At 36.0% G+C, this 27,242-nt stretch overlaps 1 protein-coding gene across 2 annotated transcripts in view; it reads right to left on the bottom strand.

Annotated features, from left to right (window-relative positions):
• Window positions 1-1,865: 1,865 nt before the first annotated feature.
• TMEM67 (transmembrane protein 67) overlaps window positions 1,866-27,242 on the bottom strand; it is a 31,383-nt gene continuing 6,006 nt past the window's right edge. Inside the window, exons 5-28 of one of the 2 annotated variants that reach the window (XM_035546450.2) lie at window positions 27,140-27,209; window positions 26,975-27,049; window positions 25,658-25,720; window positions 24,087-24,241; window positions 23,858-23,966; window positions 21,350-21,436; window positions 19,895-19,960; window positions 18,938-19,094; window positions 18,435-18,558; window positions 17,122-17,227; window positions 16,184-16,240; window positions 15,992-16,090; window positions 15,393-15,491; window positions 14,942-15,028; window positions 14,449-14,548; window positions 14,206-14,345; window positions 11,680-11,820; window positions 11,115-11,195; window positions 9,895-10,011; window positions 8,540-8,656; window positions 8,351-8,455; window positions 7,902-8,004; window positions 5,531-5,673; window positions 1,866-5,101 (exon numbers count right to left, since the gene is read on the bottom strand). In XM_035546450.2, coding sequence (XP_035402343.1) covers window positions 5,021-5,101; window positions 5,531-5,673; window positions 7,902-8,004; window positions 8,351-8,455; window positions 8,540-8,656; window positions 9,895-10,011; window positions 11,115-11,195; window positions 11,680-11,820; window positions 14,206-14,345; window positions 14,449-14,548; window positions 14,942-15,028; window positions 15,393-15,491; window positions 15,992-16,090; window positions 16,184-16,240; window positions 17,122-17,227; window positions 18,435-18,558; window positions 18,938-19,094; window positions 19,895-19,960; window positions 21,350-21,436; window positions 23,858-23,966; window positions 24,087-24,241; window positions 25,658-25,720; window positions 26,975-27,049; window positions 27,140-27,209 — 2,482 coding nt within the window. In that variant the 3' untranslated portion in view covers window positions 1,866-5,020. The remainder of the gene's footprint in view (window positions 5,102-5,530; window positions 5,674-7,901; window positions 8,005-8,350; window positions 8,456-8,539; window positions 8,657-9,894; window positions 10,012-11,114; window positions 11,196-11,679; window positions 11,821-14,205; window positions 14,346-14,448; window positions 14,549-14,941; window positions 15,029-15,392; window positions 15,492-15,991; window positions 16,091-16,183; window positions 16,241-17,121; window positions 17,228-18,434; window positions 18,559-18,937; window positions 19,095-19,894; window positions 19,961-21,349; window positions 21,437-23,857; window positions 23,967-24,086; window positions 24,242-25,657; window positions 25,721-26,974; window positions 27,050-27,139; window positions 27,210-27,242) is intronic. The other variant, XM_035546451.2, reaches the window with a different exon arrangement.

The raw sequence follows: 27,242 nt of genomic DNA, 5'->3' as shown, positions 1-27,242 counted from the left end.
AGTCTCGAGTAGCGGCAGTATGTTGGTAAAACTGCCTGGATCAGAGAGGAACACAGGTTAGCAGGGCTCTGTACTACCTGGGCTTTACAAAGCTCTGCTGGGGTAACACAGAAGCGTTCTTCTCACAGAGGGAAATGCATCTTCTGTGAGGTTTCTGGGGAACATCACTTCATCTGTGACTTGCTGCCTCAAGCAGGTGTCCCCACAGGCACCGGAGTGCAGATGCCAGCCTGCAGGGCCACAGCCACAGCCCCACTCTCCTTGCTGAAAGCATCATTTTCCATGTGGTTCCCTGCAGAAACAGGGCTTATCAGTTGATTCCCCAAGGAAGCTGCCAACTTTGAGCAAGGTGCCAAGTCCCCAAGCTATGAAGTTCCTGCACAAGCAGCAGCAGCTGGTACAGGAGAGAGCCTGTATTCATTTAAATTATTAATGCCTTTGCTGAGAAAAAGGCAAGCAGAGCTCCTGCCCTACATTCCTTCAGCAACCAGCAGCTGGCCAGTGAGTCCGGTGGTTTTCCCGAGCCAGCTACGACGCGCATCATCTCTTGTCTGCTGTGGTGGTGCAAGGGTCACATGAGGAAGCTGGGGATGCTGGGTTGGAGGTGGCATGTAGGCAAAGCCGCAGGAAGCCAGGCTGCTTCTTTCTAGTGCTCAAACAACTAGCTTGGAGGTGTCTGGGTTTCATTCTTTCTTCCCTTTAGACATGTGGAAGTCAGGACTTCTTGCTTTTAAACTGATTTCTGATGGCATGTTTGGATTTTCATTCTTCTCACCGTAGAACCTGTGCTGCTGCCCTATGACATACCTGGGCACGTAATTCACGGCCACACAACCTGATAAAATTCCCTGACAAAGGCCGTCTGTCCACAGCTTTCTGGCCAGCCAGACTGCATTTTCCTCCTTTGTTCGGAGAGGCACGGATATGCGGTAGCTGCCCCAGGCACAGCGTGGTGCTGCCTGACTTGGCGTGCAGGAAGGCAGGGCAGGAGCCACATGTCCACCAGCGATGTGCGGTGAAGTACGAGGCTGTGGCAGGCACTGCCTGAGGAGGATGAGGTGCAGGAAAGAGGGAAAGGGGATCAGTGCTTTCAAATGGTGAGAAGGTACATTGGAAAAGGCCATGAAACTGGCTAGAGAAAAGCAGAGATGTAGGGGAAAGCAGGTGTTGTTGAGGGAGACTGGTTTTGAGGAGTTTGCTGGTTACCTTCTTCTGCCATCCCAGCTTAGTCATGATTTTCTCAGGAGTATATTGCAACGTCACCCTCCCCGAGTCATCCACTAGTCACACTTCACAAACAAACAAACAGAAATGCTTTGGTGGCACTGCCACCTCACCCATGCTGCAGCAACCTGACGGACAGGGTGGAATTTTGAGCCTCATGCCAGCTGCACTTCTCCCCTCTTGTACGATTACCTCAGTGGATGTAAAAGCCAAAGACACACCCAGCGCTACCACTGAAATGGATGCTGTAGTAAAATGCAAATCAGTCAAGGCCTCACTAGTAAATGGAACTGTGAATTTCAAACAAATTCTTGAAATTTCTGGATCTGGTCATTATGACATATATGTCTGTATATATGAAGTGTAATTAATTATGGAATTGACTATTTTGGCATCTAGCCCATTAGACACTGCAATAAGCAACAAGCTCATTCCATTAGTTGTGGTTATCCCAAACCATAACCCCCTGCTGCCACACGGCCTGCAACGTCCCTTTCTTACACTTGTCCCAAGAGAGCTTCGTGGACTGCAGAACGAGTAAACACCTCCTGCCCTGTTCTGAAACCTCTCATGGTTATGGAAAGAAAAGAGTGTTGTAGACTTGGGTCTGCTGAGTTAATGAGTGCAAAAAAAACCCTTCTCCAATCCTTGAAAATTTTATTGCTCAGAGGGACAGATATAAAAGTTTGATATGCTGTGTGATTAAAACATTTATAAAGTTAAAAGACATTCAGCACATGAATGACACATTGCAGCTGCTGACTAATTTAAAAAAATGAAAAAAAGAACACATTAAATTGGAAATACAATCACAAGAGCTATTTCTTGAACAAATACCAACCAATAGGAGAACATAGCACAGTCAACCCACTTCAAGCATTCACTAGAGAGCAAGAATGAAGAAAAGTTTCTATGAATTCCTGGAGCTTTTGACTCCTGTAATTATTTTCTAAATCATGTATAGCAACAACGTTAGCTATATTAACATTTTAGATAAATGGCCTGGAAAACTAAAACACAACAGAGTAGTGTGTGCACTGAAGAGAAATAGGGGAGCAAGTGACTCAACTGTTTTGACACGACAATTTTAGGTTAATTTATCATTTATCTGCAACAGGAGTTCCCTTTACCAGTAGTTCTTTCAAACCACAAGGCCATTAAAAGCTTTCACATGCCCTTCTGAACAGCAGTTAATCAAAGGCATATGTAAAGCAAACTCAAAGCATAATTTTTGCATGGAAAGATGTACCTGCTTAGCAAAAGCATTGAGAATAAGGTAGAGAGTGAGAGCCCACATGCTGCCAGGTCTCCATTTCTGCTGTTACCAGACTGACTAAATTAATACTACATGGCTGTGTCTACAGATGGCTCAATCACATCTACATTATGCTTGCAGACATTTCCTGGTTTAGCAGGGTCTGATTACTACCTTTTACTTATTCTGACTGAAGTCAGTCACAAACCAGGACACTCTAGAGGAGTTATGTTTGAAGCATGGCTCTACTCCCTGACATAACTAACTTCTGGACTATCAACCCATAATCAGAATCTACACAGAGAAAAAGCTTCCATTATCATTAACGATGATGCTCAGTTCTACTGCTGGAAAGTGAAAGGAAGAAAAGCCCTGTATTAGGGTCATTCGTCATGTACTTTCTCAGCTATGGACCAAAGCAACTCTCTATACTCTCAGTCACATCAGTCCTCTTGTACGTCAACACTTCAGTAGAGCTGCAAGACCTGGAAAGTGTAGTTACATGTAGTTAAGCTATGCAAAGATATTGCCCAGAGAAATGCAGGGGAACATAGGAGCCTAACTTTGCCTTGCAAATGTCCTATTGCCTATTTTTCAGATGGCTCCTTAGCTTAGTTTAAAGGTTTGGCACTCAGTAGATCACTGACAGGCAATATGATAGAAACCTCACAACTAGTGAACTCATACGTCATGGTCCTCAGCGGAAATAGGGTTTTTGGCTGTTTTAACAGATCCAGAACCTAAAGGACACTTCTACTTACTACACTGCCTATAAAGGCATTAACCTTGATTTTATTCAGTGGACATTTCGCTGCTGCAAATTACATATTCACACCTTTTTTTGTGGCATAGAGTGCACCAACAAACTAAGAATTGTGCACAGTAGTAGACAAAAATAAAGAAAGCGTGGTATGGAAATACTTATGCTAAGCTGTATATTAATAAATGGATGTCTTGCTGAAAAATCAACCTTTCAGTTATCTACCTTACAGCCTTATTGGCAAATACACATTCTATCAGTTAATAGCAACTACATTGGACAAGAAAGCTACACTATTTTTGCATCACCGAAAGCAAATGCATTAGAACAAGTGACCCTGAGATTTATGTCCATATTCCTGGACGTAAGTTTAAAATTACAATATGATATGGTATCAACATTAACAACACCTTGCTCTTCGTGAAACCAAGAAACACCTGAAAAACAATGCTGCTTCAACTCTGATAAGGATGTCTACATTTAAAATCTGGTAGGTGCAACTAACCATGTCCTGAATCTGTTTTGAATAAGGATGCTAGCCTCAACTTACTCCTTTATGGTGTTTTTGCTTGTGAGAGTCCCTTGTTGAATGATCTAAAGACAAGCGACAGTTACAAAAACAGCAAACAATATTCATGTTTAATCATTTAATGAAAAATATTATTTAAAAAAAGCAGGGAGACTTTTCAAAGATACAAATGGGAGGTAGACACCTCACTTTAAGGTGTTTCAAAGGCCATTCGTAATCTCCCTTAACACTTAATAAATGGCACTTGAATAAGTATTAACTTGTCTGAATTTCAAAAATATGATGAAGCTAAAATGATAATGGTTGTTGTGTTAAGTCCAAAGATAACAAAGCCAGAAAATTAGAGAGCCTGAAGTATATGAGCATATATAGGCACCTGTGAAGAACACTTTAAGAAGATATGAATAGTTGCTTGTGTTTCACTTGTGTGGAAACAGCACAGAATTAGTACTATTATTATTTCCTTGAGCAGCTCACATCAGATGAGAGATCAGGATCAAACCCAAAATACCTATAAACATCTCCTCCATGCAATTATGATTAGCCTGTTTTTCTGCATCGCTGTAGTGATGCCTGTATTTCAGACATAAGGAAACTTTGTCATGTATAGTCTACACCCAAGAAAAGAATGATAAACTCAAAGAAAAGAGACAAAAGTATACACTACTATGACACAATGAAGAAAAGTTAAAATTTCAAGTTGGAATCACTACAAAGAAGTGATTTTTAGATAGTCCTCTTGAAATATTAATTCAACTCAGAACAAATTCTGTGCTGAATAAAACCAAAGTATGTTTACTAAATATTATACCTCAAAATAAATTAACAACAATAAAAAATGTAAAAAAGAAGAAAAAAAGATTTAAGGTATTTTCAGAAAACTTAAGAGTTGACAGCCAATCCTGCCACACAGAATGCTCAAATTATTGCCTCAAAATTAGTGGTCCATATCTTATCAAAAGCCATTAAATAATCTTTACCTTCTTCTAATAAAAACAACATTAGGTTTACTTCTTTTTTTCATTTATCTTTCCTTTTAAAAGCCTATGGCTTAGTGTTCACAACGTAAAAACATTTGTAAATATACAAAAATAAAACTTAATACCAGACAATATAAAAAATGATAAATTGCAAAACTGTTACATTATGATTTAAAAGTACACCATAATTAATCTGTAGGTCAGAAGAGATGCTTTGATCCTGGACACAACTTCCATGATTAACTCCTCACCAAAGTCTGTAGTCTTCTTAACTAAATGAGAAATCGTTCATCCACCAAGGTTTTGGATGTCAAATTCTTCTGCCCAACTGTATTACGAATAAACCTGAATATCTAACAACATTTTAGAGAAACTGTATTAATGAAGAAGTACTTAAAACAGTATGTTTCAATACCCAACATAAAATAACCACATATTATATTTAAATAATAGATGAGTGAATTAGGTGCTTAACTGCCTTTAGCAATTTCAAAGCATCTTCCAATATCTTTTCACCTTGAAATATGATAAAATTGTGATTAATTTTAACAGAAATTTGTGTTTTCTACTGAAAGCTACTTATAGCCTCTTTACTCGTGACATGCATGTGAATAAAATTAAGCCTATTTTCCAAAAAGAAAAAATAATGAGTAACTTTATAAACTCTCAGTATAATCTTCTGTCACCATATACTGCTTACAGGGTTTAATTATCTAAGCATATAAGTTTTCATGCCAACCTACATTTTTAAAATACAATTGTATTCTTAAATTGAAATTTACCTCCTGTTGTAAGTATGTTAGAATAGCTGCTAAAACAAAACTTTGGGAAGCCAGATCCACAATGGAGAAAAACAGGATATCAAAGATGAGGAGTGTTGTCTCATTGCCGTAATAGAGAACATCGTCGAAAGAGTGTCCTTCGTCTACAGAAAAAAAGAAATTTTTGAAAAATGATTATTTCTGTGAAGTTCATCAGTCCACACAGATAAAGCTGGTAAGAAAAATGACACTTACAGCAAAAGGGTATTTTGAAAGCTAGTTATGGCTTTCCATTTAAGAAAAATACTACAAGCCTTTTCGCTTATAAAATGGTTTAATACTGACAAGAACAATAGGAAAAGCTCACATGTGCCGCACACAACTTTGTTCACTCCAGAAGTCTCAATCAAATTGTTAAAAAAAGGCTGCCTTGAACAAGAGGCAGACAAAACTTCCTCATCACTGAGATTTTTAACAAGTGCTAACTCTGTGCCCAGCTCAACAAAACAATGACACACATGCTTAAAACCTTACTTAAGAGGAGCTTCAGAGCATAGCATTATCTTTGCCCATTTGCTAAACAGTCTTCCAGAAAATGGGTCTTCTAAGCTTAAATTACCTTTTTCCATTGTCAAAACAGTTTAAACCACTTATTAACTTCTTTGCTTTGTTACCAAGCACCACTCTCAAAAGAGAAAACACTTAACTACTGAAAATAGGTTCTTTTCCTTCTTTCTGCTTTTTCAGAAGAATGTTTAATGCAAGCTTTATTGGCAACTGCATATTTCATTACACCCTGTATACATCTGACTTCCATGAAATCCTGACTTGTATCTAAGCTTCTGGGAGCTACGGCAGTCTAAACCATCAAACAATATATTCATATCAACACTTGTGATGATGATGTTTGAAACGATGGCAGTCAAAAGACTAAAGCTGAATATTATATGATTGTCCCAGATACTGGTTACCTGGTAATATTCACTACTAAAGACAGCGCTTCGCCTTAATAGGGAAGGAGAGCCTGATCCTTTGATGAGTTCTACGTAGCTCAGACATCTGGGATGAGAAAAGACATCACACTACAGCCACGGCTTCTATTCAGTCTGAAAGCATGTGCTGCATTCCAGACTATATAGCAAGGTTTGTGATTCAAACGAGGGGTTCAGCTTTTGCAGCCCTGGTGTCCGAGAGAGCCGCAGAAGTTCTGCACAGCTCAATAATCTAATCTGGGTATTACTATTATATAAGGACAACAACATATTTAGGATGTGTGATGGTGATCTGGTAATATCAATGGATTGGATTATAGTTCTGATAAAGTTTAAAGTTTCTGAACAGTGAGGCTAGAGAGCCAAGTACCTGAGGGACTCAAAATGAGGGCTTGCATTGTCACAGATCACTAGTTAATATTTAGGTTTCATGAAGGTAATGGCCATATTTATGATTAGGGATAGAATAAGGGTCTGAACTAAGTTTTTCAGAGATGAAGCCTGGAAAGACTATGTTTTGATGGATTCTGAACAGCTCAGGGACTGAGGAAACAGACTGGCATCAGGCTCATACTCTTACTGGTTCACAGCTCATATCGCATTGCAATGTGGATACTGATGCCTAGGCTGTATGTTAGAGGAGGAGACCACAACTCAGGGTTTCAGAACCTTGAAACCTTGAAGGTTGATACACGGTTAAGAGCTTTCACTAAATCTATTTTTACCACATGTACTTGGAAATACTTATGGCTAGGTTTAGCATGGGCTTGGGATTCAGGATGGTGCATTGGAGAACCCAAGTCTCTGATTCCACATAGCCCCAGGGACCAGAATCAGAACTTGTGTCATCCCTGTTCCTGCTGAAATACTCATTTTGGTGTAGGTATTGGCAACACTTAAAAAGCTTCAAAATAAGATATTCAAGAACCCCAATTACTCAGTGCAGTCTGCAAAGATGTGTGGTATATTAACATCAACTATTCCACTAAAGCGTCCTCACTGTGATCAATATCCTCTTTAGAGAAATTGTCTTTCTGTATGTTTAGTTGTTTCATAAGCAATTTATTTCTATACAAAAACATAGCACTGAGCTATTTAAATATTGTGGTTCTTCTTTACATTTACAAAGTGTATATTGGATCTAGTCAAGGTAGCACTTCCTAAATATGTGTACAACTCTACACAGTATTTTCAGCTGTCTAAAAGAATAAAAAATTGCAATTAAGTGACATAATATAAACAGGATAAGAAGATGAGAACACCTGTTAAATAATTCCCTTATAAACTATCATTTAATGACACCTCTTGTTGTAAAATCCACTTTAGATTGTAAATCCTGTGAAATAAATCTACATTGAAACCTACATATTATAAGTGCAAATGCCAAGTCACAATTTTACCGTTGTAAAAAATACTTTTCTCTATTGGCTCCATGAACTCCATGCCTAGAATCCGTTCAAGCAGCAACTTATCTTTAACAATATAATCCATTTCCTTATGAACCTATAAGAAAAGGAAAGACAAAAATTGTTTTATGATTACAAAGAAAATGTACTTGTTACAAAGTGGAGTACAGCTACTTAGACATGTACGAATGAAAAAAGCACTAGTTTATTTCGAGATAAAAACAAACACATAACAAAAAAGGATTTGTTTTTTTTTAAGAGCAGGCTGTACTGCTGGACAGTACTCAAATTTTTTACTCGAGTGAACCACTGTTTCGGTTGCCATAAAGCAAGTCGTTAAGCACAAATGCTTGAAGAAAAATTACAGTCTTTCCAATTTACAATTTTTAGTCTCTACTTACTATAAATGTAATTTTCCTTAATATATTAATGCCAATACATACGTGATCAATAAAAGAACTGAGAAATTTGTTCATGGCATTGTAGGCCCTTGTGCTTTGTTCGAAAGTATTTGCAGATGAGTCCAAAAACCTAGCAGGACCACGTCTCTGAAAAATAATATGACCACGATTTCAGTGGAAAAAAAATACATATTTTAAATAACATTTAGAGAATAAAAATGTCTCACTTACTCTTGTTAGGGTTTCATGAATCCTGTCATACTGCAGTCTCATTTTTCTTGAGATGGAAATCTGAAATGTCTGGCCATCTGTGTTTGGTAACAAACCTCTCTGACTACACAGGTTTTCCTACACAATTAAAACAATAATTAATGTCATACATAGACCAAAAAAAGTCAAAGGCTTTTCTTTTCCTCTCTTTCATGTATATAAAGTACTTGATATCTCTAAATATTTGAATCCATTGCATCTTGGCTCTATTATAGCAAGATTTTCTTAGGACATGAAATCCTGACCCCTGCTGTCACGAAGTCATTCCTCTTTTTACTGATGTTCTTTTCATTACCTTCTAAAACACCTTTTAATGTTCATTCTGAAGCCTTTTGTTTCATGTTTATCATTTATTCTGTATTTTTCTGCTTTTTCTTGTGCTTTGGATTCCTGACTTTTCCATATCTTTACCAGGTAATTCTTAATAGATCTCAGAAATACGAAGAACATAGAAAATTCAACATCTCCATAGGGGAAAAAAACCCCACCTTTTTCCAAAATTATAATAAACTAAACAATTTAAAAAAATAGGAACACATTCAAGTCAAAAATTATATTTAAAAGATTCCTCGACATTTGAATGTTAATTTTCACACGGTTAGCTTTTTTTTTTCAGTTATCAGTAATAATCACATCCTTTGCCTAAAGTAATTTCTTCCTACTTGTCCATACAAAAATGCAAGATGTCACGAAATTTAGTGCAAAGTGCTCCCATTATGCACCAATCATATTAGACATTTGCCTGATCTTGCTAAAAAGATGCAACATACAAAACGAAAGAGAAAAAATATTCAAATTAATTTCTGTAAAGGTCAGGTTATGTCATCAGAAGAGGACAGATAGAACAAAATAATTCACTGGAAGAACAGATGATTCTTTACTAGGAGTTTTTCAGATTTGTCTCTTTATGAAATCTTCTTAGTACACATCTTTTTGCATGCGGCCATGAGCTTATGAAAGGCTTCAAGACTAAAAAGCTCATGTATAAATATATGAAAAAAAAAGTTAGAAAAACAGGAATTTTATGTCTAAGAATTGTGAAGGAGAGAGAGAGAGTAGTGAAGAAAGGTGAAGAGCTAGTTATAAAAGAACTATTGAGTCACTTATTTGCCGGCCAACAGCTGATATCTTTTAAGTATAACTTGGTATAATGTAATGCAAGAAGAGCTGATCCATAATGGAAACCTTTTTTAAAATTATTTTTTAATTATAGTTAAAATTAATTTAATTATAGTTAAAATTAATTAAAATTAAAATTAATTATAGTTAAAATTAAATTAGAAAAACAAGTGTAAAATTTTACTGCTTTTACTTACTGCTTCTCTCTTTAGGTTCATATTCATTTCCTCCATATTGGTATCTGCATGTCCATGCACAGAGCGACCATGGATGTAATAACCAAAGCAGCTGTGTGACAAGAGAAACACTGAAATCTAAAAGAGGTGGTGGAAGAGAAGAATACTGTCATTAAATATTATTTTTTCACAGAGATTGGTAATATCAGCCCTTCTAGAATACAAAATAACTAGGTACCAAAATACACATCGCAGAAAAATATTTAGCAACTTGTTTATCTATGTTTAACCAGAGACAGACAACAGCTCCAAACTTAGTTTATCAACAGCAAGGATCAGCATCTAATTCCACAGAACCAAAAAACAAACAAACAAATATATTACCTTTTATTTCGATTCTGTGATACATAATACATATGCATGATTTCAGTTAAGCTCCTAGGAGGTTGTATATAATAGAATTTCATTCAGTGTGATATATTGCTTATATATCACGTAAGATACAAAATTAGCTATTTATACAACCCATGCACTACATGGACTTTCCATGGGAAAAACTGGCTGAAAATTTTTTTCATGGCTGAAAAGGCTGATAAAAGGGGTTAAATCCTGTATTTTTAATAAGTTCTGGCCAAATGAACTAATTCAACCTGTTCTAACTGTACTCTTCCTGCAGTACAAAGCTCCAAGACTCATATTGAAACTAATGGAAGTAGTTCAGCTGTAAATGAAAGTGTTTGAGAAAGGTGGTAACTATTCAGGAGGCATAACCATGAAGTTCAGCATTTGAGGGACAACCAGAAGCTAAGAGCAGAAACCGAACATACACATATTAAACAAAGCCAATGCAGTCGTGCCTAGAAGACAAATACTAAAATGCATACCAGTAGAAAGAATGACACTAAATGGTTCCATGCCAAATTTCTGTCGCAATTTGTTACTTTTTAATTCTGTATGAGCATATATAACCAATATAATTTGAAATAGCAACCTAAAAATCATGTCTAGAAGTACATATTGATACTTAAGATTCCAGAATCTTTTTTCAACTAAGATTTAAATGAAATTTTCTTGTAGATTGCACCAATATAAAGTGAGCTGAAAGAAATACCACCTTCGGCTGTTAGCTAGTGATCTCTGAATAAATTACACGAATAGATATTATTTAATATTCTTTAAACTATCTTACGCTTTATTGTATTCAAAACATCACTGTACAAATAAAACAAAGAAATACTTACATTGCTCACACAACACAAATCCACAAATTGATTTAACTTGTCTTCAACAAATCTTTCATAAAACACAGCAAAAAATATAATCTGAAATAAACCAATCAGATTTTATTTTATTAGTTCATTGGATTTGACTTTATTTTATGAATTGTAAAGCAATTAACTTCAAAGTTTAATACCCATAATTTAAAGACTTCTGTTGTGGCCATCATTGCATGGGGGTCTACGAAATGGGATTGACATCCTTCCCCTGTGAAATCAAATCGTAGCAATAATCTGATTTTTATTTCAAACGTGGTAGATGTTCTAAAGTTGCGTAAAACCATACAAAGTAGTTGCATAAATTCTCCCCTTTGGGGGATGAAAATTGTGACTAACAAAGCAACCTCTCATAGCTCAGAAGATTCATTTTTGGTTCTAATGTTGTACTACACTAGAGAAGCTCAAAGTCTACATAAAGAAAAAAAGTTAAGAATATACTCAACACTACAGTGAGTAGCATGGATGGCCTAGTGATACATTCTAGTTTCCGAGAAGCAGTCTGAAAAACTGTTACTTCTGTATGTCATACCTGGAGGAAGGCAATGGCTAACCATAGTGCAGCAGACACACCAAATCTTAAAATGCGGCTCCAAGGTGCTATGTAACTATCACTGCTTCTTGTAAGACTGGAGGAAGAATCCATTAAAGCCAGGTTTGAAAATCCCACCACCTGAAGAGATAAGAAGGTCAATACAAGAGCGCGAGGCAATGAATAGCATTAGTTACAACTTAGTTGTTTCTATCATAGCAGGAAATAAAAAGATAAAAAATCAAGAAAAACAGAGCTGGGAATAGCAGCATGTTCATTCTGATACAGCCCAGTTGTGGGATCCAGTATTATTACTGAGAAACATAATTAAAAACAAATTACACATACATAAGTTGATGTATAACTATACAAACATACACAGCTAAATCTCATGACAAGTCACCACTGACTTTTGCTGAAACAGTCCAGAAGATTCTACTGACAAGACTGCAAAGGGATCTTATTTCAGCCAAACTTCAGCCTTCTGGTCCTAGATATTCCAGAGTTAATATATTTTTTGTTTTCAGATGGAAGAAATTGAGGTGTTTTTTTTTGTTTGTTTGTTTTTGTTTTTCATTGAACAGAAATACATTTCCCTCTACTGTCCTTATAGCTGAATCTATTTTAAATAAACTATCTAGAAGAAGTTCCCCAATCAAAATGATGAGAGAAAAATTAGGCATTGAAACACTTAAGAGGTGAAAATTTGTGAAAATCATTCAGAACTGAAGCTGCAATAGATATTTGTGGTGGGGTGACCCCACTACATCAGGATGAGGCAGATAATAGGATGAACAAAAGCAAGACAACTTGTGGGTCAAAATAAAGATTTAATAAGGAAAGAAATTGGAAGGAGAAAGGAAAAAAAACCACACACATACAAAAGAAAAAAAAAAAGTGATGCAAAGCCAGTCACTAAGTACCTCCCACAAGTAGACAAATGCCCAGCCAGTCCCCAAGCAACGGCTACGTACCCAAAACACCTACCCTAATCATTTTTATTTTTATTTTTTTTGCTGAGCATGATGTTATATGGTCCCTTTGGTCAGACTGGGTCTGCTATTCTGGTTGTCCCCTCTTCCCTACTTGCTGCGGGGGGCACAGTGAGAGACAGAGGAGTCCTTGATGAGACCTTGATACTGTGCAAGTGGTCTTCAGGAACAGCTAAAACATTCCTGTGCTATCGCTGTTGCAAAAAATCCAAAACACAGCTCCACATGGGTTGCTATGAGGAAATTTAACTCCATTCCAGCCACACACGGTGCAATGTTCAAAACCTTAGTTTTGCTGCTAGTGCTATCTCCTCTATCTATGCAGTCAACACTGCAATGATGACCAGTGCCAGCCAGAGGCTGCTTTGGTGCCAGACATACAGCCTAAGGCAAGGGAGACTCCCTCTACACTTTCCTACTTCCTCCAACTGATAATTTTCCAGGCTTCTTTTCTACTACTGTACAGCCTGTCACCATGATGAATGAGAGCTGAACTGTTACTTTATCAAAACTGGTAACTGGAGTATTTTTAGCCTACTGTTTAGGTTAAAATCTTTCATGACTTCCTCCACTATCAGTGACAAGAAAGGGACTTTTCCAGAGGTAAATTCATAGCCGGAATTCCCAAGCAAGATGTAAAAACGAGTCTCTCCCTGCTTGTAATAACAGGAGCCTAAGAAGATTAATGAGGATGCCAGTTAAGTTTTGGGAATACTTGCTCTTTTCTCACATTCTTTCCTTGTATCATGGCACTGAAGTTGGTTCTGGCCTGTATTTACCAAAAATACTGAAGTATTTAAAGAGAAATTTATATTTTTAACTCTTTAATTTAAATGAAAATAGGAAATTCAAAACCAGAAATATTAAAATGAATTAAGGTATTTAAGAATATGTCAGAGAACTTCACATGAACAACTATATGCTTTAAGAGTGCTTGCCAAATTAATAGTGCTTACCAAACAGTCCAGAAGAAATAAACCAAAATGATTTTGAAAAGCTAAAGCACAATTTCTCACGTATCCTTGAGTTGTAACTAAGGCACACTGCCTTATGTTATGCCATCAGAAACAGAACTGGTACATTTCATTTCCTGCTTTATAAAAGGTCACTACAGCAAATTAGCAGGAAGGAAGCTCCTGTCCAGATAAATAGGGAAGCAGAAATAAAGCTGCAGACTGTGGCAGGAGGGAGCAAGTAGGCAAATAAAGAAGTGAGTGTGTACACAAATTTATCAGCCTCTTAAGCCATTTAGGGTAACTCATTAGCTTAAAAAAAAATAAAACCAACAAAGGTCTATAAGGTAATTAAAGTTGTGGGTTTTTTTAATCTTCCTTAATGAAATAGTGCAATGACACATATATACATACACATAAAAAAGGTATCAAAATAGTTATATATCTTTTCAAACGAACTTGAAGGTCACCCACTATTACCACAAAAACTGCAAGAATTAAAATACAGACCATTATGTTAAACTTTGGATGTGAATCATAAAAAATAATAAAAATAACAATTATAAGTGTACTAGTAATACCTCCAGAAAAAAAAGAACTGCAAGCACTTGAAAGAGGGGATTTATCTTCCTCACTGTCTGAATTTCGTTCCATTCATTGGCTATAAAGTATGTTCTCCATATGCTCACAGGTGCAGCAGCACTTTTTACTACACCTTCACCTAATAATAATAAACACATAATAAAGCTCTGAAATTTAACACTTGAGAGCAATATGAGAATTTAACCAAAGTTGTTTATACAAACAAGCGTAGCTGGAGTTACCTTCAACTGCTTTAAAAACTTTGCCCTTAGGTCTTTCCCAGTCAATAAAGAAAATATCTATAGTAAGTTGTGAAACCAGTAATTGTAAAAATTGCAGAGCCTATGGAAAAAACAGGGATAGAACTCAAAATAGGAACAGCAAAAGCATAAAGGCAAAAATGAAGTAATTGTCATTGCGCGTTATTCATTAAATATAACAAGTAATACACTTGACTACATTTGAAATTGAAACTTCATTACTAAGATTTGATAGATAAATATATATACATTTTAATTAAAGGCCTGGAATAATGGTAAATCATGTGACAGTGTCTAGAATTATTAACAAAATATATATAAATTCCTATGGAGAAAATGACTTCATTCTTAATTGTCTAACTGTTCCCATTTATGCGCTAATGAAATGTACTGTTCAAGATGCTTAAGAAGCCTACTGAAAATATACAGAAGCATATGCTAACATTTCTTTAATGCCTGAGGAAAAAATACTTACCTTCAGACTGAAAGCACATGCTATGTATGTAACAAAAGCTTTTTCTTGAGAAGGAAGTGGTAAGAGGACAGAGACAAACTGCTGAGCCTGTAATTGAGAAGCTACATTGAAACACTATGGAAAGCATATGTAACAACACAGTAGGTGCTGAAAAGTGAATACCTTTTTCAGAAAAAGATCAGTATTTAATGTGCCACTGTTTCAAATTATAAAATATTTTAACTAACTATTAATGTGACTGCAAGTACAATGAAACCTAAGGGAAAGAAACAGGTGATCACATAAATTTAAGCACACAAAACAGAATATTGTATATAACTTGCCTCAATAGTCTGACCAGAAAGGCAAAGAAAAAAAAAAAGAGAAAGAAAAAACAGAAATGAATTTTTGTGCAAAAATGAATGCAGTATTAATAGGTATTTGTAACAGCAAAATCTGGTAAAACACTTACTTTGAAGAACACAAGCCAATAAATTCCTGTGCCCACTGTGATGATAAAGAAAACGTTGGCAAGGTCTCCAGCATAAAATAGTAAGAACTTCAAAACCGTCTGCAATTATAAAAGCACACTGTACAAATCAGTTAAGTAACATATATACACACCTCTATAAAATATGATGCAGCTCATACTACAGGAGCCTCTAGTACTGAAAAGTAGTCCCTGACAGCATTTCTCTACTGTGGCCATATATTTATGGTACATTCAGTATCTGAAACTTTTATGTGCTAGTCTTTGTTCAGAGAAGAATGAGTAAGAATGAATATGAAAACTACAACTCTATTTATAAATACCCTTCCTTGTGAGCTTTTTTTTTTCCTTTTCTTTTAAAGCAAAACTATTTCCTGAATGACAACATCAGAATCCAAAAAAATGCAAAAAGCCTACTTCCTCAAGTGACCCCAACTCCAAGTCACAGTTCCATGCAGCTAAGCTAGAAACTACTTCAATTACCATAAGAAACAGAACAGTTATATCACAGGGAATGACAGCAAAGGTTTCCTTTTAAGAGAGGAAAACATGACTCTCTTTGGTTTACCAGCTATTTATACCTGCAAGTCAATTACAGAGCTTCCTGTACGCCTCTTCCAGCCCGCAGTCTTGAGAAGGGACCATAACACTGCGAGCCCACCTAACACACCCAATGTGATCTGAAGAGAATGAAAAATTATTTGTAGATATTTTTATAAAGACAAGATACAAGCAAATCTTTGTATCAACAATTAAGGAGCAACGCAACTTACATCAGTCTGAATCTGAGCCTCCGACTGATTCATCTCATAACTGACCGAGAAGGAAACCTGAGTATTAAAATACAAAAAGTAAATATTTACAAAAATTCTTAAATGCTACAACCATTATAATTAGTAGTGGTTTTCACAGTTTTCAGTTGGTGGGGATTCCCATTTCGGGCTACTATACAGGTGCAACATACGTTTTTTACTGTATACCTCCTCACCTGGTGTGCTACAGTAAGTGCAGTACTAGCACGTGTTCTGCTACATTTAGTGCTGATTTTACCAATGGCAACCCAGGGGATGGACCCAATCCACCTCCAAATTAAGAGCTGCATCTGATTATAATCTTTTCAACCGTGCATACATTTTTTTCCTTCTGAAAGGAGACACCACAGGTTTGATACTTTCCTTTTGTCAGTGTTGATTAAAAGTAAGTTTAATGCAATTGCACCAATATACAAAATCATAAAGTGAGTTCTTACATAGCTCAGACACCATTTTTTTCCAACTTGAATGAAATAAAAATCGTCATATGGGATCTAAATTGTTCTCTCTAGCTATTTACCCTAAGACCTAATTGGCTTTGGCCTAAAGGTTTTGTACAAGGAAGAGAAAATCTTTGTCTTGGTTTTACAGCACTCTGGCTTGAGTCTTTGTTGCTGCAAGGCTAAAGTTAACACCTGTATGATAATGAATAGTATTTTTATTTATTCTATGTATTTTGATTTAAAGATGACTCAGGACAAATTAAAAATAAAATACTCTGAACTGCTTTGTCCTAAAGGCTTTAAGTTTTAGTGAAAAAATACAACTTCAAAACTGAGCTGAACTATAAACTGCTTAGTTTTTTTACAGCCTCCAATGTGTTCACTCAAGTGGAATTCCAACAAAACGAAAAGTATGATTAACAAATCAGATCAATTAAGATCGCACAAAGATCTCACCATCACACTCTGGGTGTCAGGGTTTTGGACAAGCACATCTGTGTAAGCAATAGTAATTAGAGGTGGGTAGATAGTTCCTCTCTGAGTATGGGATACCAAACGAATGCTGCAGAAATACAAACAATATTATTTAAAAACAGAAAATGGATGAGCTGCTTGGAAGGTATTGACTGAAACTTGTACTAATAGGAAAATACTAAACAAAGAGAACAATCTGATCAATAAAATGTGCGTTTCAAACTCGGAGACATGGTAATTCACATTTTAAAAGCAACTCAAAAGGCACGTACACAAACGGACAAAACGAAAAGCTCGGGAGAATTGTTCATTTGTAAGAAAATGCCTGAATCAATCTTCACCTACTATTCACATTAAAACAGTTGCAACCAAAGTCAATTCCAAAAGGTGACTTTTTCCAAAACATTACAGAATGACCTTTTCTATATTTATTTTGAATTTCTGTTATTGTTTTTTTCAGGGGGGATGACAGATGATGACACAGACGATGACACAGCTCTCCTAAGGTATATAAACTAATACTTATTTTTTGAAATAGTGTAATATGTAACTCATGGCAAACGGGAGTTAGTACATTAAATTAACCTTCAAGATGTTTACCTGTATGGATAAGCACGCATTGCTAGACAGCAATCTTTTAAAACTATAACTTCACAATAAATTGTGAAGAAGTGCTGATGGACAAGAGAAATCTCAATTTTGTTTAGACAGTGATCTCAGAGGAAGACGTTATATAGAGAAGGAAAAAAGATGTTCTAAAATATATTCCACTTCAGATTAACAAGCAGTAATGACCCTAAAAGGTAGTCTCACACTTTCAGCTGAATGACTACAAAACCCTTCTGGATTGTATGACAGCACCTATAGGCAACAGCTATAAAAAATACTGCAAAAAAAGAATATGGAATATGAAGAGCGTCCTTGAACAATCAGCAATATACACATTGAAAAACAATTAGCAGAGGAGTTGTTAGGTCTTCCCAGATGACAACTGCCAATAAGAGTTTACTGAACGCTTGCAAACTTGCATTATGCATGCATCGTCTGATCCATCTGAACTGAGAAGTAACCACAGCAACCTTAACCCTCACAAGTCAGTGTTAGGTGTTCTTACTTACCAGAACAACCTATGGAAACTCTTGCTATTTCCAATGAAACAATGGAAAAAGCAGCATGGGACATACTAGAAACAACATAAAAAAAAGCCAACTTTCATTTAAGAGACCATAAAATGCCAATTGCACAAGATTGGCTTTATTTTCTACGTGCAATATATTTTATATGGATTTACTTACCTTATTGCTATTTTGCTAGCAATTCGAACTACTCTTGGTAGTTTTCCCAAGTCATTCTCTTTTCCACTTAGTGCATCCACCAAAAAAAATCGACGAGTCAAAAGCCAGTTGTTCATATTGCTGCCTTTGAAAAAACATGACAGAGCCACGTTAATATTTTAAAAATTAATTCAATACATAAAAGGAATGAAATCTACTAAAAGCAATATGTATTCATGTATTCAGGATGTAAAATTATTTATTTTCAACTTAAAGAAATATATAATAAAATTAGATAACCTTTTTGTGCATAGTATTGATTGGGCCAGTGTATTCAACCAAAGCTTGCACATAACACTGTCAGAACCTGCCCACAAAATGATAAATTCTTAAAGCAGAAACAAGCTACGGTGAACTGAGTTATCTCAAAAAACAACTAAGTGTCTGTAATTAATACAAATTCTTTGTACTTGAAGTTATTCAGATTATTTAAATTCAAAGAAATGTTACTGTGATATTCTTACCTTGATTCACATACATTTCCCTGTACTGAAGATTCAAGTTTAAAACTGGCACAGCCCAAAGATATTGTTGTCCATTGTCACCATTATATTCAAGGAATAGGTCATAAAAGATGGGATTAGCAAAATCCAGTAAAATCTTGGAAACAGAAATCTTGCACTATGTGAAAAAAAAAAAAAGTTAGAATAAGACCACTTTCTGCGATTTAATCATTTTATCAACTTGTGGGTTTTATCAACTTGTGGGTTCTTCCCCTACAAAATTACTGTGAAACTTGTCCTATGCCCTTTGCAAAAGACAAGGCATTCCAGCTATTTGCAAGTGATTGTGAAGTACTAATGATTTTATACAAACCTCTTAAAAATGACTGCAATTGACCAGAATGACTAATGAGGAGAATGAAGCTCTGCTAACATTCCTTCTCTTATTTTTCAACACATTCGGAAAAAATATCCTAGCAGCTTTCACAGCCATAAAATTTGAAACAGCATGAACACTTAATTCATGGAGCATTGTGTCTGGTGCTGAGCTCATCAGTGCAAGAGAGATATGGAGCTACTTGATATAGTCCAGTGCAGGGCCACAAAGATGATGAAGGGACACTTACACCTCACCTATGAGGAAAGGCTGAAAGAGCTGGGACTGTGCAGCTTGGAGAAAAGAAGGCTGAGGGGGGATCTTATCAATGTCTACAAATACCTGATGGGAGGGAGCAAAAAGGACTCTCTTCAGTGGCGCCTGGTGAGGCAACGAGAGGAGGTTCTGTCTGAACACCAGGAAGCAATTCTTTACTGTGCTGGTGACTGAGCACTGGCACAAGTTTCCCAGAGAGGCTGTGCAGGCTCTGTGCTTCAGCTTATGGCTAAACTCCAGAGGTCCTTCAATATGCACTGACTTACTGGTGACACATAAAACAACTTAATTCAAATACTCAGAAAAGCATTTGATCTCTTACTTACACTTTGTTCGTAAGTTGTTCCAAATGTATAAGCTGCATTCAGTTTAGTCTGGGTATCAGGACAAAGCTGAACAAAATGTAATAATGATTAGGGTAATTCAAAGCTATCATTTTCTCACATGAAATATTCACGGGTACCCCAAGCAGTTGATGTATTCACAGTTCTCATAAAAGATACACTGAGCTTTATTCTATACTATTTTTTAAGAAGAGAGGGATTAATTCTGAAGAGTAAACTGCATTATTTATAGTAGCAATATAGGTGTTCTTAAAATGCTGCTTTAACTTATTCATGCTTGCATAGTATTTTCCAGTTTCATCACTAGCTTAAGTAACCTGTTTTCTCAGACACTAGTTTCCTCAGAATTTAGGAGGTGAAGCAAAAGAGTTCATTCTGAGACAAAAGAAATAACAAAAGAAATAGCAGTCACTATCTAAACCCTGAACGCCAACTGTTCTTCTGTAAATACTGGAGCATTTGAAGTGACATACTCCAAGGGTGACATGAACAGCCTAGAAAAGTGGATGGACTATTCCCAATTGTATTTGCCAGTGTTCATACTGTTGCCTGCCTAGGGAATTGCTGAGAGTGCCTAGATTATCACTGGTCTGCTAAACAAATTCTGCCCTGTAGCAGTTCACAGCAACCAGTTTCTGCTAACTGTTAGGCTAATTACTATTGCACTTTCCACTTGCTTCTTCCTTGCATTTTTCACACCCTCTACAGCATGGTACTGCTGAAGTGGAATGTGTGTGTGTGCTACTGAAATCTGAGGGTAGAGTGGCCAAGGGTACTCTGAATCTTCTAACCAGTGCTCCCTATTTCCTTGTGAAGTCTCCCAGAGACTTGTTACAACTTCATGTTATAAAAAAGGCAGGTAGACAGTGGCCAATGTGTATGCTCTATATTTCAAACAAACAAACAAAAGTCAGCCAAAAGAATACCGGGTGCTAGATTTGTTTTCCCACATCTCTTGGCAACAATGTAACCACTGATTTGCTTTGCATTCCCATAATGTGTGAAAACAGTAGCAGCATCCAACAGGGACATGCACAGAGAATACGCCATAAATATATGTGGACTTACAGCTAATGAATACACATCTCTCATCAAGAAAAAGAAGGCTAATAATAAATATGCACACAGATAACAGTATGATGCTGAACGCAAGAAAGAGATGGTTCTAAATGACTACTGCCGTTTCTCCGAACTTCCTGATATTCCAAATTGATATTGGTCCAATGGATGAGGACAACGTTGCTGAGCTTATACTCTTCAATTTAGAGAGATCATCTTGAGCATGAATCAAGGGCTATGTTCCCTGATCTAACTCTATGATTATCTTATGAACTGTCACTACTGTAGGAATGAAACACTTGGCTTTTGTTTCAAGGCTTTGGCTAAAGGCATTCAGAATATTACACTATCAAAAAAGGCAATTAAAATCAAACCTACCTGTAGGATGCCTCCTTCCAAACTTTGCCACTGAAGAAAGTTTCCTGCTGCATCATATGAGGCTGCAATAAATTGCAGTTTTACATCCTAATGACGAAAACAAAAAGACAAAGAAACAACAAAACCAACACATAGTGGGCATACACATTTTAGGTACTGCATCTTCATTGCCTGATGCTTCCCTGACACTTTCACTATAATGCTTCATTTTCTCCCCTTTGATTTTTTATTTTTAATATTGCTTTTCGTATTTTACTTTTACTTTTTAACCTAATTTTCCATTCTTCTACAGTCTCACTTTTTACTTGGATTTTTTTTTTGTCCCCAGAATGACAGATTCTAAGAGGATGACTTAGTTTCACTTGAGTCCATATGCACAATTGCAGACAATCAGACATTTGCTCTACTCTAATTCAAAGTCAAAACAAATTATCTACAACCTAAAAGCCACATAACTGTAGTACTGCTGTACTACCACCTGACCTATATTAATTCAACTACTTCAGCATTTGGTGTTGATTACACTGAGCTTTTTTAATTTTACAGAAAATTTTATATTTGAACATACTGCTTGACACAAATGAACAGTGGCATATACACTAATTATTAAAAGCCACCCTAACACCCAGAAAATTGGTTCTGCTACTGATTAAGAGGAAACAAAAAGAGGAAATAAAGGTCAGCATGGCTTGCCCACTTTTTTTTTTTTTGAGTACGGAAATGTTGCTACAAAATGGAATAAGAAATCTGGAACAATATCATAATAAAGGATGACAATTTTGACAAATGGGATGCCTATTGTCAGTATGAGATATATCAGTATGAACTATACATTAAAGTGTCTGCATGTTTAAGAGATGCTTAAAAACTAGACACATAAAGTAAGGTGTTAAAAGAGATAAAGATTCAGAGTTCCAGGTGTGTCATTTTTGGCTCACAAGGGATCCTGCTTTTGTAGCCAAGTGAGTGTAAAAAACACTGTTTTAAACTTAGTGAAAAAGAACAAGAATCCTACTTCTTGATTTCTGCTAAGAGAGGCCTGTGACGACCTATATTTATCTCAGTGTTGGTACTCAAGGGCAAACCTACCAAAACTAACAAATACCTAGACATTTTGTTTGACAGTGACAAGACAGCTCAGTCCTAACAGTAACAGGTCTTTTTCTGGGTCTTTTTCTGGGTGGATTTAGTCCATCACACCAACCTCATATTTTCATTTCCTGTAGGTATGTAAAAAGTGTTCTATTTTACAGGCCTTTGTTATTAGAATTACTAGGACCGGAAGAATCTATTCAAATTAAGTATATCTACACTGATAGACATGCCCTACATTAATCAGGAATCTATGCAGATTTCTGATTAATGTGTGCCTTGGACCTTCAGCATTAGGGAGAATAATATATTTTTAATTGTTAAAGCAGAAGCTGCACTGCAACACTGCAACTTATTTTAATTTAAAACACAAACTTTTATAGCTTGTCTGAAAAAAATGCTTATTTTTTGAGCCAATAGGAAGAAAAGCTATGTTTTGCAATATAACTGACAAACAGGTTATCATTAGTACTACCCACTTTGTGTGATTAACTTAATTTGAATGAACTATTCCAGTTCTACTAATTTTAAAATGAATCTGTAAAATAAAATGAAAATTTTGGACAGGAGCTATAGACTGAATCCATCTCTGATATAACTCAGCTTGCTGAGATTTGTAACAGCAATATTAAAGTTGTACAAACAGAAATGTGTGTGTAAGCACCAGAAACAAGAGAAGGAAAGTGTTAAATAGTGTGTAGCAAGAATGAAGCATACTGTTCCCAGCAGTGAAACTGAGGAATGAGTTGTGATAAAAACACAGATCAGACAACTTGTCAGCAATAACTCTGCATCCTGGCACCAGGAAAATGGCAGAAAAGTTATGGCACATCCTGTTTACCCTTCTTTTTCCAATTAGCTCACCAGGAAAACTGAGAAAAGCTGTAAGGATGTATATATTTTGAACAAGGGAAAGATACACAAAACCTCTTTGCCTCAGATTTATGGAAACCGAAGTAAACAATACCCTGAAGCAAAGGATAATGCCAAAACAACTATTAACTTCTAAGGAGCATAAAAGATGAATATTAGTTCATCACTGACAATCCAGAAGAATCCTATGGACATAACAAAGACTTAATAGCTGGCATCCCTTGTTCCCTGTGTCACACACAATTGGTCCTGGTCAGATCACACAGGCACACACATCCTTGCCGTATAAGAAGTGGGTATAAAAGTGTGAACAAAGGAAATGTGTGCGCGAGTGAGTGTGAATCAGTAAAATCACCCTACTTAAGAGATTTTTTTTTTTACATAAATACACCTTCCTCTTCCATTAGATCTCTGAGTTTTGTTACACTAGCTGCCTAAAAATGATCTTTGGTGGACCTACATCTGCAACAAATCTGAACCTTTTTATGTGATTATGTCCTCTTCCTGATGTCTGCTTCCCCATGTCTAATACCCAACACTTACCCTACTTTTTCCTTTAAAACTGAAGACTGCAGGGAAATGATTTGTCTCAAGCACTTGGGATGCTAAACCTGGTTGATCACCGTAATATAGCCATGGAAGATTGTGTCTCCTGAAAAAAATGACAATGCTGTCTCTAAAGAAACATAATGTTTTAAATCAAAGAACACTTAGAATAATAAATTCCATAAACACTATTACAGAGTGTACATAATGGAAAAGGTTAACTTACCAGTAGGCTATTGAATGAACGATGCCTAGCCTTGCTGTATTGGCATAAATATACTGAAATAAACCGCAGGCATCCGTACTTGAAGAACTCAGTGAGTTCATATTCATCACACACATATTTCCAAGAGCTTGGCATGCGGTTAGATTAGAGTACAACTGTAGTGGAGAAACACAGGAACACAGAAAAGTATTTATGAGCCTCAGTTCATAAAATAAAAAAATAAAAGTCATAAAATTGATGTTATCTTTAACAAGCAATTCCTGAACCCTCATTTTTACTTGAAAGAGATTTTGTTTTGCCAACATCTAATATTTTCTTCCAGTTGTTCAGGTTCTACATTTTTAAAGGTCTGCAGATGGCAGCATGGAAAGAGAAACTTTTTCAGAGTTTATTTTCACTACATCAGCTAGACGATATGATGTGACAAAAATGTCAAAATCTGCATTTGAAAAATACAGTTAGAATCAAAATGTTTAAAACCTCTTAGGCTGTATGACAAAGATGACTCCATCAAAGACCTAAGACTGGCAACATATTATAGTCACATGTATCATAAATATTCTCTTTTCAGTTTTAGTACTTACTCTAGCCTCCTCTTCCTAAACTAGGTTGTATTTATACCATTGTTCGGGTTTGGCAAACAAGCTGCTGCCATGTGAAACACATCTGTATGCAGATGGATTGTGGCACTAGTATTAACTAGTATTAACCAGTATTATCACCTACTGCCTTTGTGTGGGTCAGATGAGCAGCTGCACAGACATTCACAGAGCACCTCACAGGAGCTCAGCAGGCTGAAGCAGACAAGCAGGATAAACTTAGGTAAGCAATGAGGATATTCTCAGTTCTTGAGAATGAAGGGAATGAAGAGTAGAATACATCTCGGAGATGTGGGTATGAGATTGGAAGAAAAGGTGGGTCATGAGAAGTCAAAGAGTGATTTTCAGGAGAGGAATAAGGAAGAGGAAAGAGGATGTGTTATAGGAGAGTTGGTAAAAATGAGGCAGAGGCTTATCTGCTTCAAAATCGTGCGTGATTCTGTTGCTGAAACCACACTTCCATGACAGCTACAGATACCCAGAGCAACATAATGTTAAATAACATTTGCATACATGAAACAAAGCAAACCTAAAAAGGACAGTTCTGTGGTTATTCTTCTCCATCACATAACAGAATTATCAACTGAAAGCCGATTAAGAGATAAGACAAGCTGCCAATCAGTACTAGATATGTAAGAGTAATTTTTGAGTGTCCCTTATGCAATATACTCAATAGTTCATGTAACTATGACTACTGCGGGATATTTTTTAAACACAAGGTATATACAAGGTAAATATCGTTGTGTAGATTCCAGCCACAGAGACTTGCATTACCATTGACTACTGCTCAGTACTCTTTCTAAGCATTCTGTATATATATCTTACTTTCTTATCTACTGTCATCTCAAAATAAGGTTCTTTAAAAATAAGCACAACTAACTTCCACAAATTAAAGTCTCATGTTTAAGGGACTTTTATACAAAGTACTGCTTCTGAATAAAAAAGCAAACTGGAAACATTAATGAAACTCACCCAACAGGCAGAGGCTGAGGCCTGCAGGTTTTTCAGAAACCAGGCTGATGTCAAGGTTACACCCTGTAAATAAGGAACTGTTTCACTGTCTTTGTTCAGAACAATTAACCCAACACAAAACAATCTGAAAAACTGTCAACTAAGAGATGCTACTTATTTTTTCTAAGAGATTTCAGTCCTTTGTAAGTGTCTAAAACAAACCATCTAATTTCAAAACCCAACCATTATGAAATGATTTGTTTCACTTCATCAAGTTAGACAGCATACACAGAACAAGAATGGAAATACCTAAATTTTTAAAATAGAATCTGTGACAAAGGAGTCTTCTTTACTGCACAAGGGAAGTACTAATGATTTCAAGAGTAAAAAGCTGACTCGGTGGTAAATTTAACTCAGAACCAAAATTGCCAAATTCATTACTTCAAAACTTGCCTTCTATAATTCCTCATTTTTGTTGAAAACATAGTTTTCATACGTACTGTAAGCAACTGAAAAGACATGCTTTCAATAAGATATTACTTAGAATACTGCGTTTTCAGAAAGCACAACTAGTATGTGCTGTCAGGAAAACTGAAGATTGTTTTTTCTTGTTTTCTTTCAGGCAGTAGACTTTAATTTTATTCATCTAAGAACAAATTACACTTGTTAGCTACTTAGCATTTCAAAATTCCAAGTGCAACTACATTGAAATGGTCCTAACTGAGCAGATTTTCACAACTAATACAAGTTCACTAGCTAAAAAAAATGAAAACACCTTACAATTTTCTCAATATAAATTGTAAGAATATATTTTTATTCAACAGCTAATTTGAGGAGTTCAACAACTTCATGCACAATCTCAGTGTGTCCATTTTCTTCCATCGGCACTAATTTTCTGACAGTAGATATAATGAAAAATGTCCCCTCGATCTTTTAGAACCCCTTTAAAATATTTTATATGAACATTCATTTGATATTAAAAAAATCCCAGAGGCCCTCATGAACTATTAAGCTTTTTTGTTTGTGATATAAGGATGTGTTTTATATGCATACAATAAATACAACAGGCCACATACTATTTGTTTTGATACTAAATCCATGTGAATTACCTCTGTTTTTCGGTTTCCAAGAGGGCACGAATTTTCTTAAGCCTATTCCATTACAGCAATGCCTGCCTGGTCTCCCATGTCTACACTCTCTGTGTTGATGCTAATTACCTTGCAATCACAATGATTAGATAGCAAACCACCACCTTCGGTTTTCAGCAACAGAATTAAAAGACTTACTGAAAATAAGTAATGAAATATCTTGAAAATGTTTCAGAATAAGCATACATACTATTTGTCCAAACCGAACGGTTGCTATTGCCTTTGGAGGTAAGCTTTCAGTAGCACTGAAACATAATCCCCCAGTCTGAAAAAGACAGAATTATTTTTTTTATTTTTCAACATAACTTTTCTTTTTTATTCTGAACTTCATTGAAATAAGCATTCTTCTACTTACTAAAATGTTTGGGCTGCTACAGTCACAAGACTTGCTTACATTGATGAAAGTTTGTTCACATCTTACACACCTATGAATCACAAACATGAAGAAAACACTTAAA

This window comes from Cygnus atratus, chromosome 2 (genome assembly GCF_013377495.2).
Source record: "Cygnus atratus isolate AKBS03 ecotype Queensland, Australia chromosome 2, CAtr_DNAZoo_HiC_assembly, whole genome shotgun sequence".
NCBI classification, from domain to species: domain Eukaryota; kingdom Metazoa; phylum Chordata; class Aves; order Anseriformes; family Anatidae; genus Cygnus; species Cygnus atratus.
Note: the sequence above shows the minus strand (reverse complement) of the source record. Positions and strands in the feature narration are given on the sequence as shown.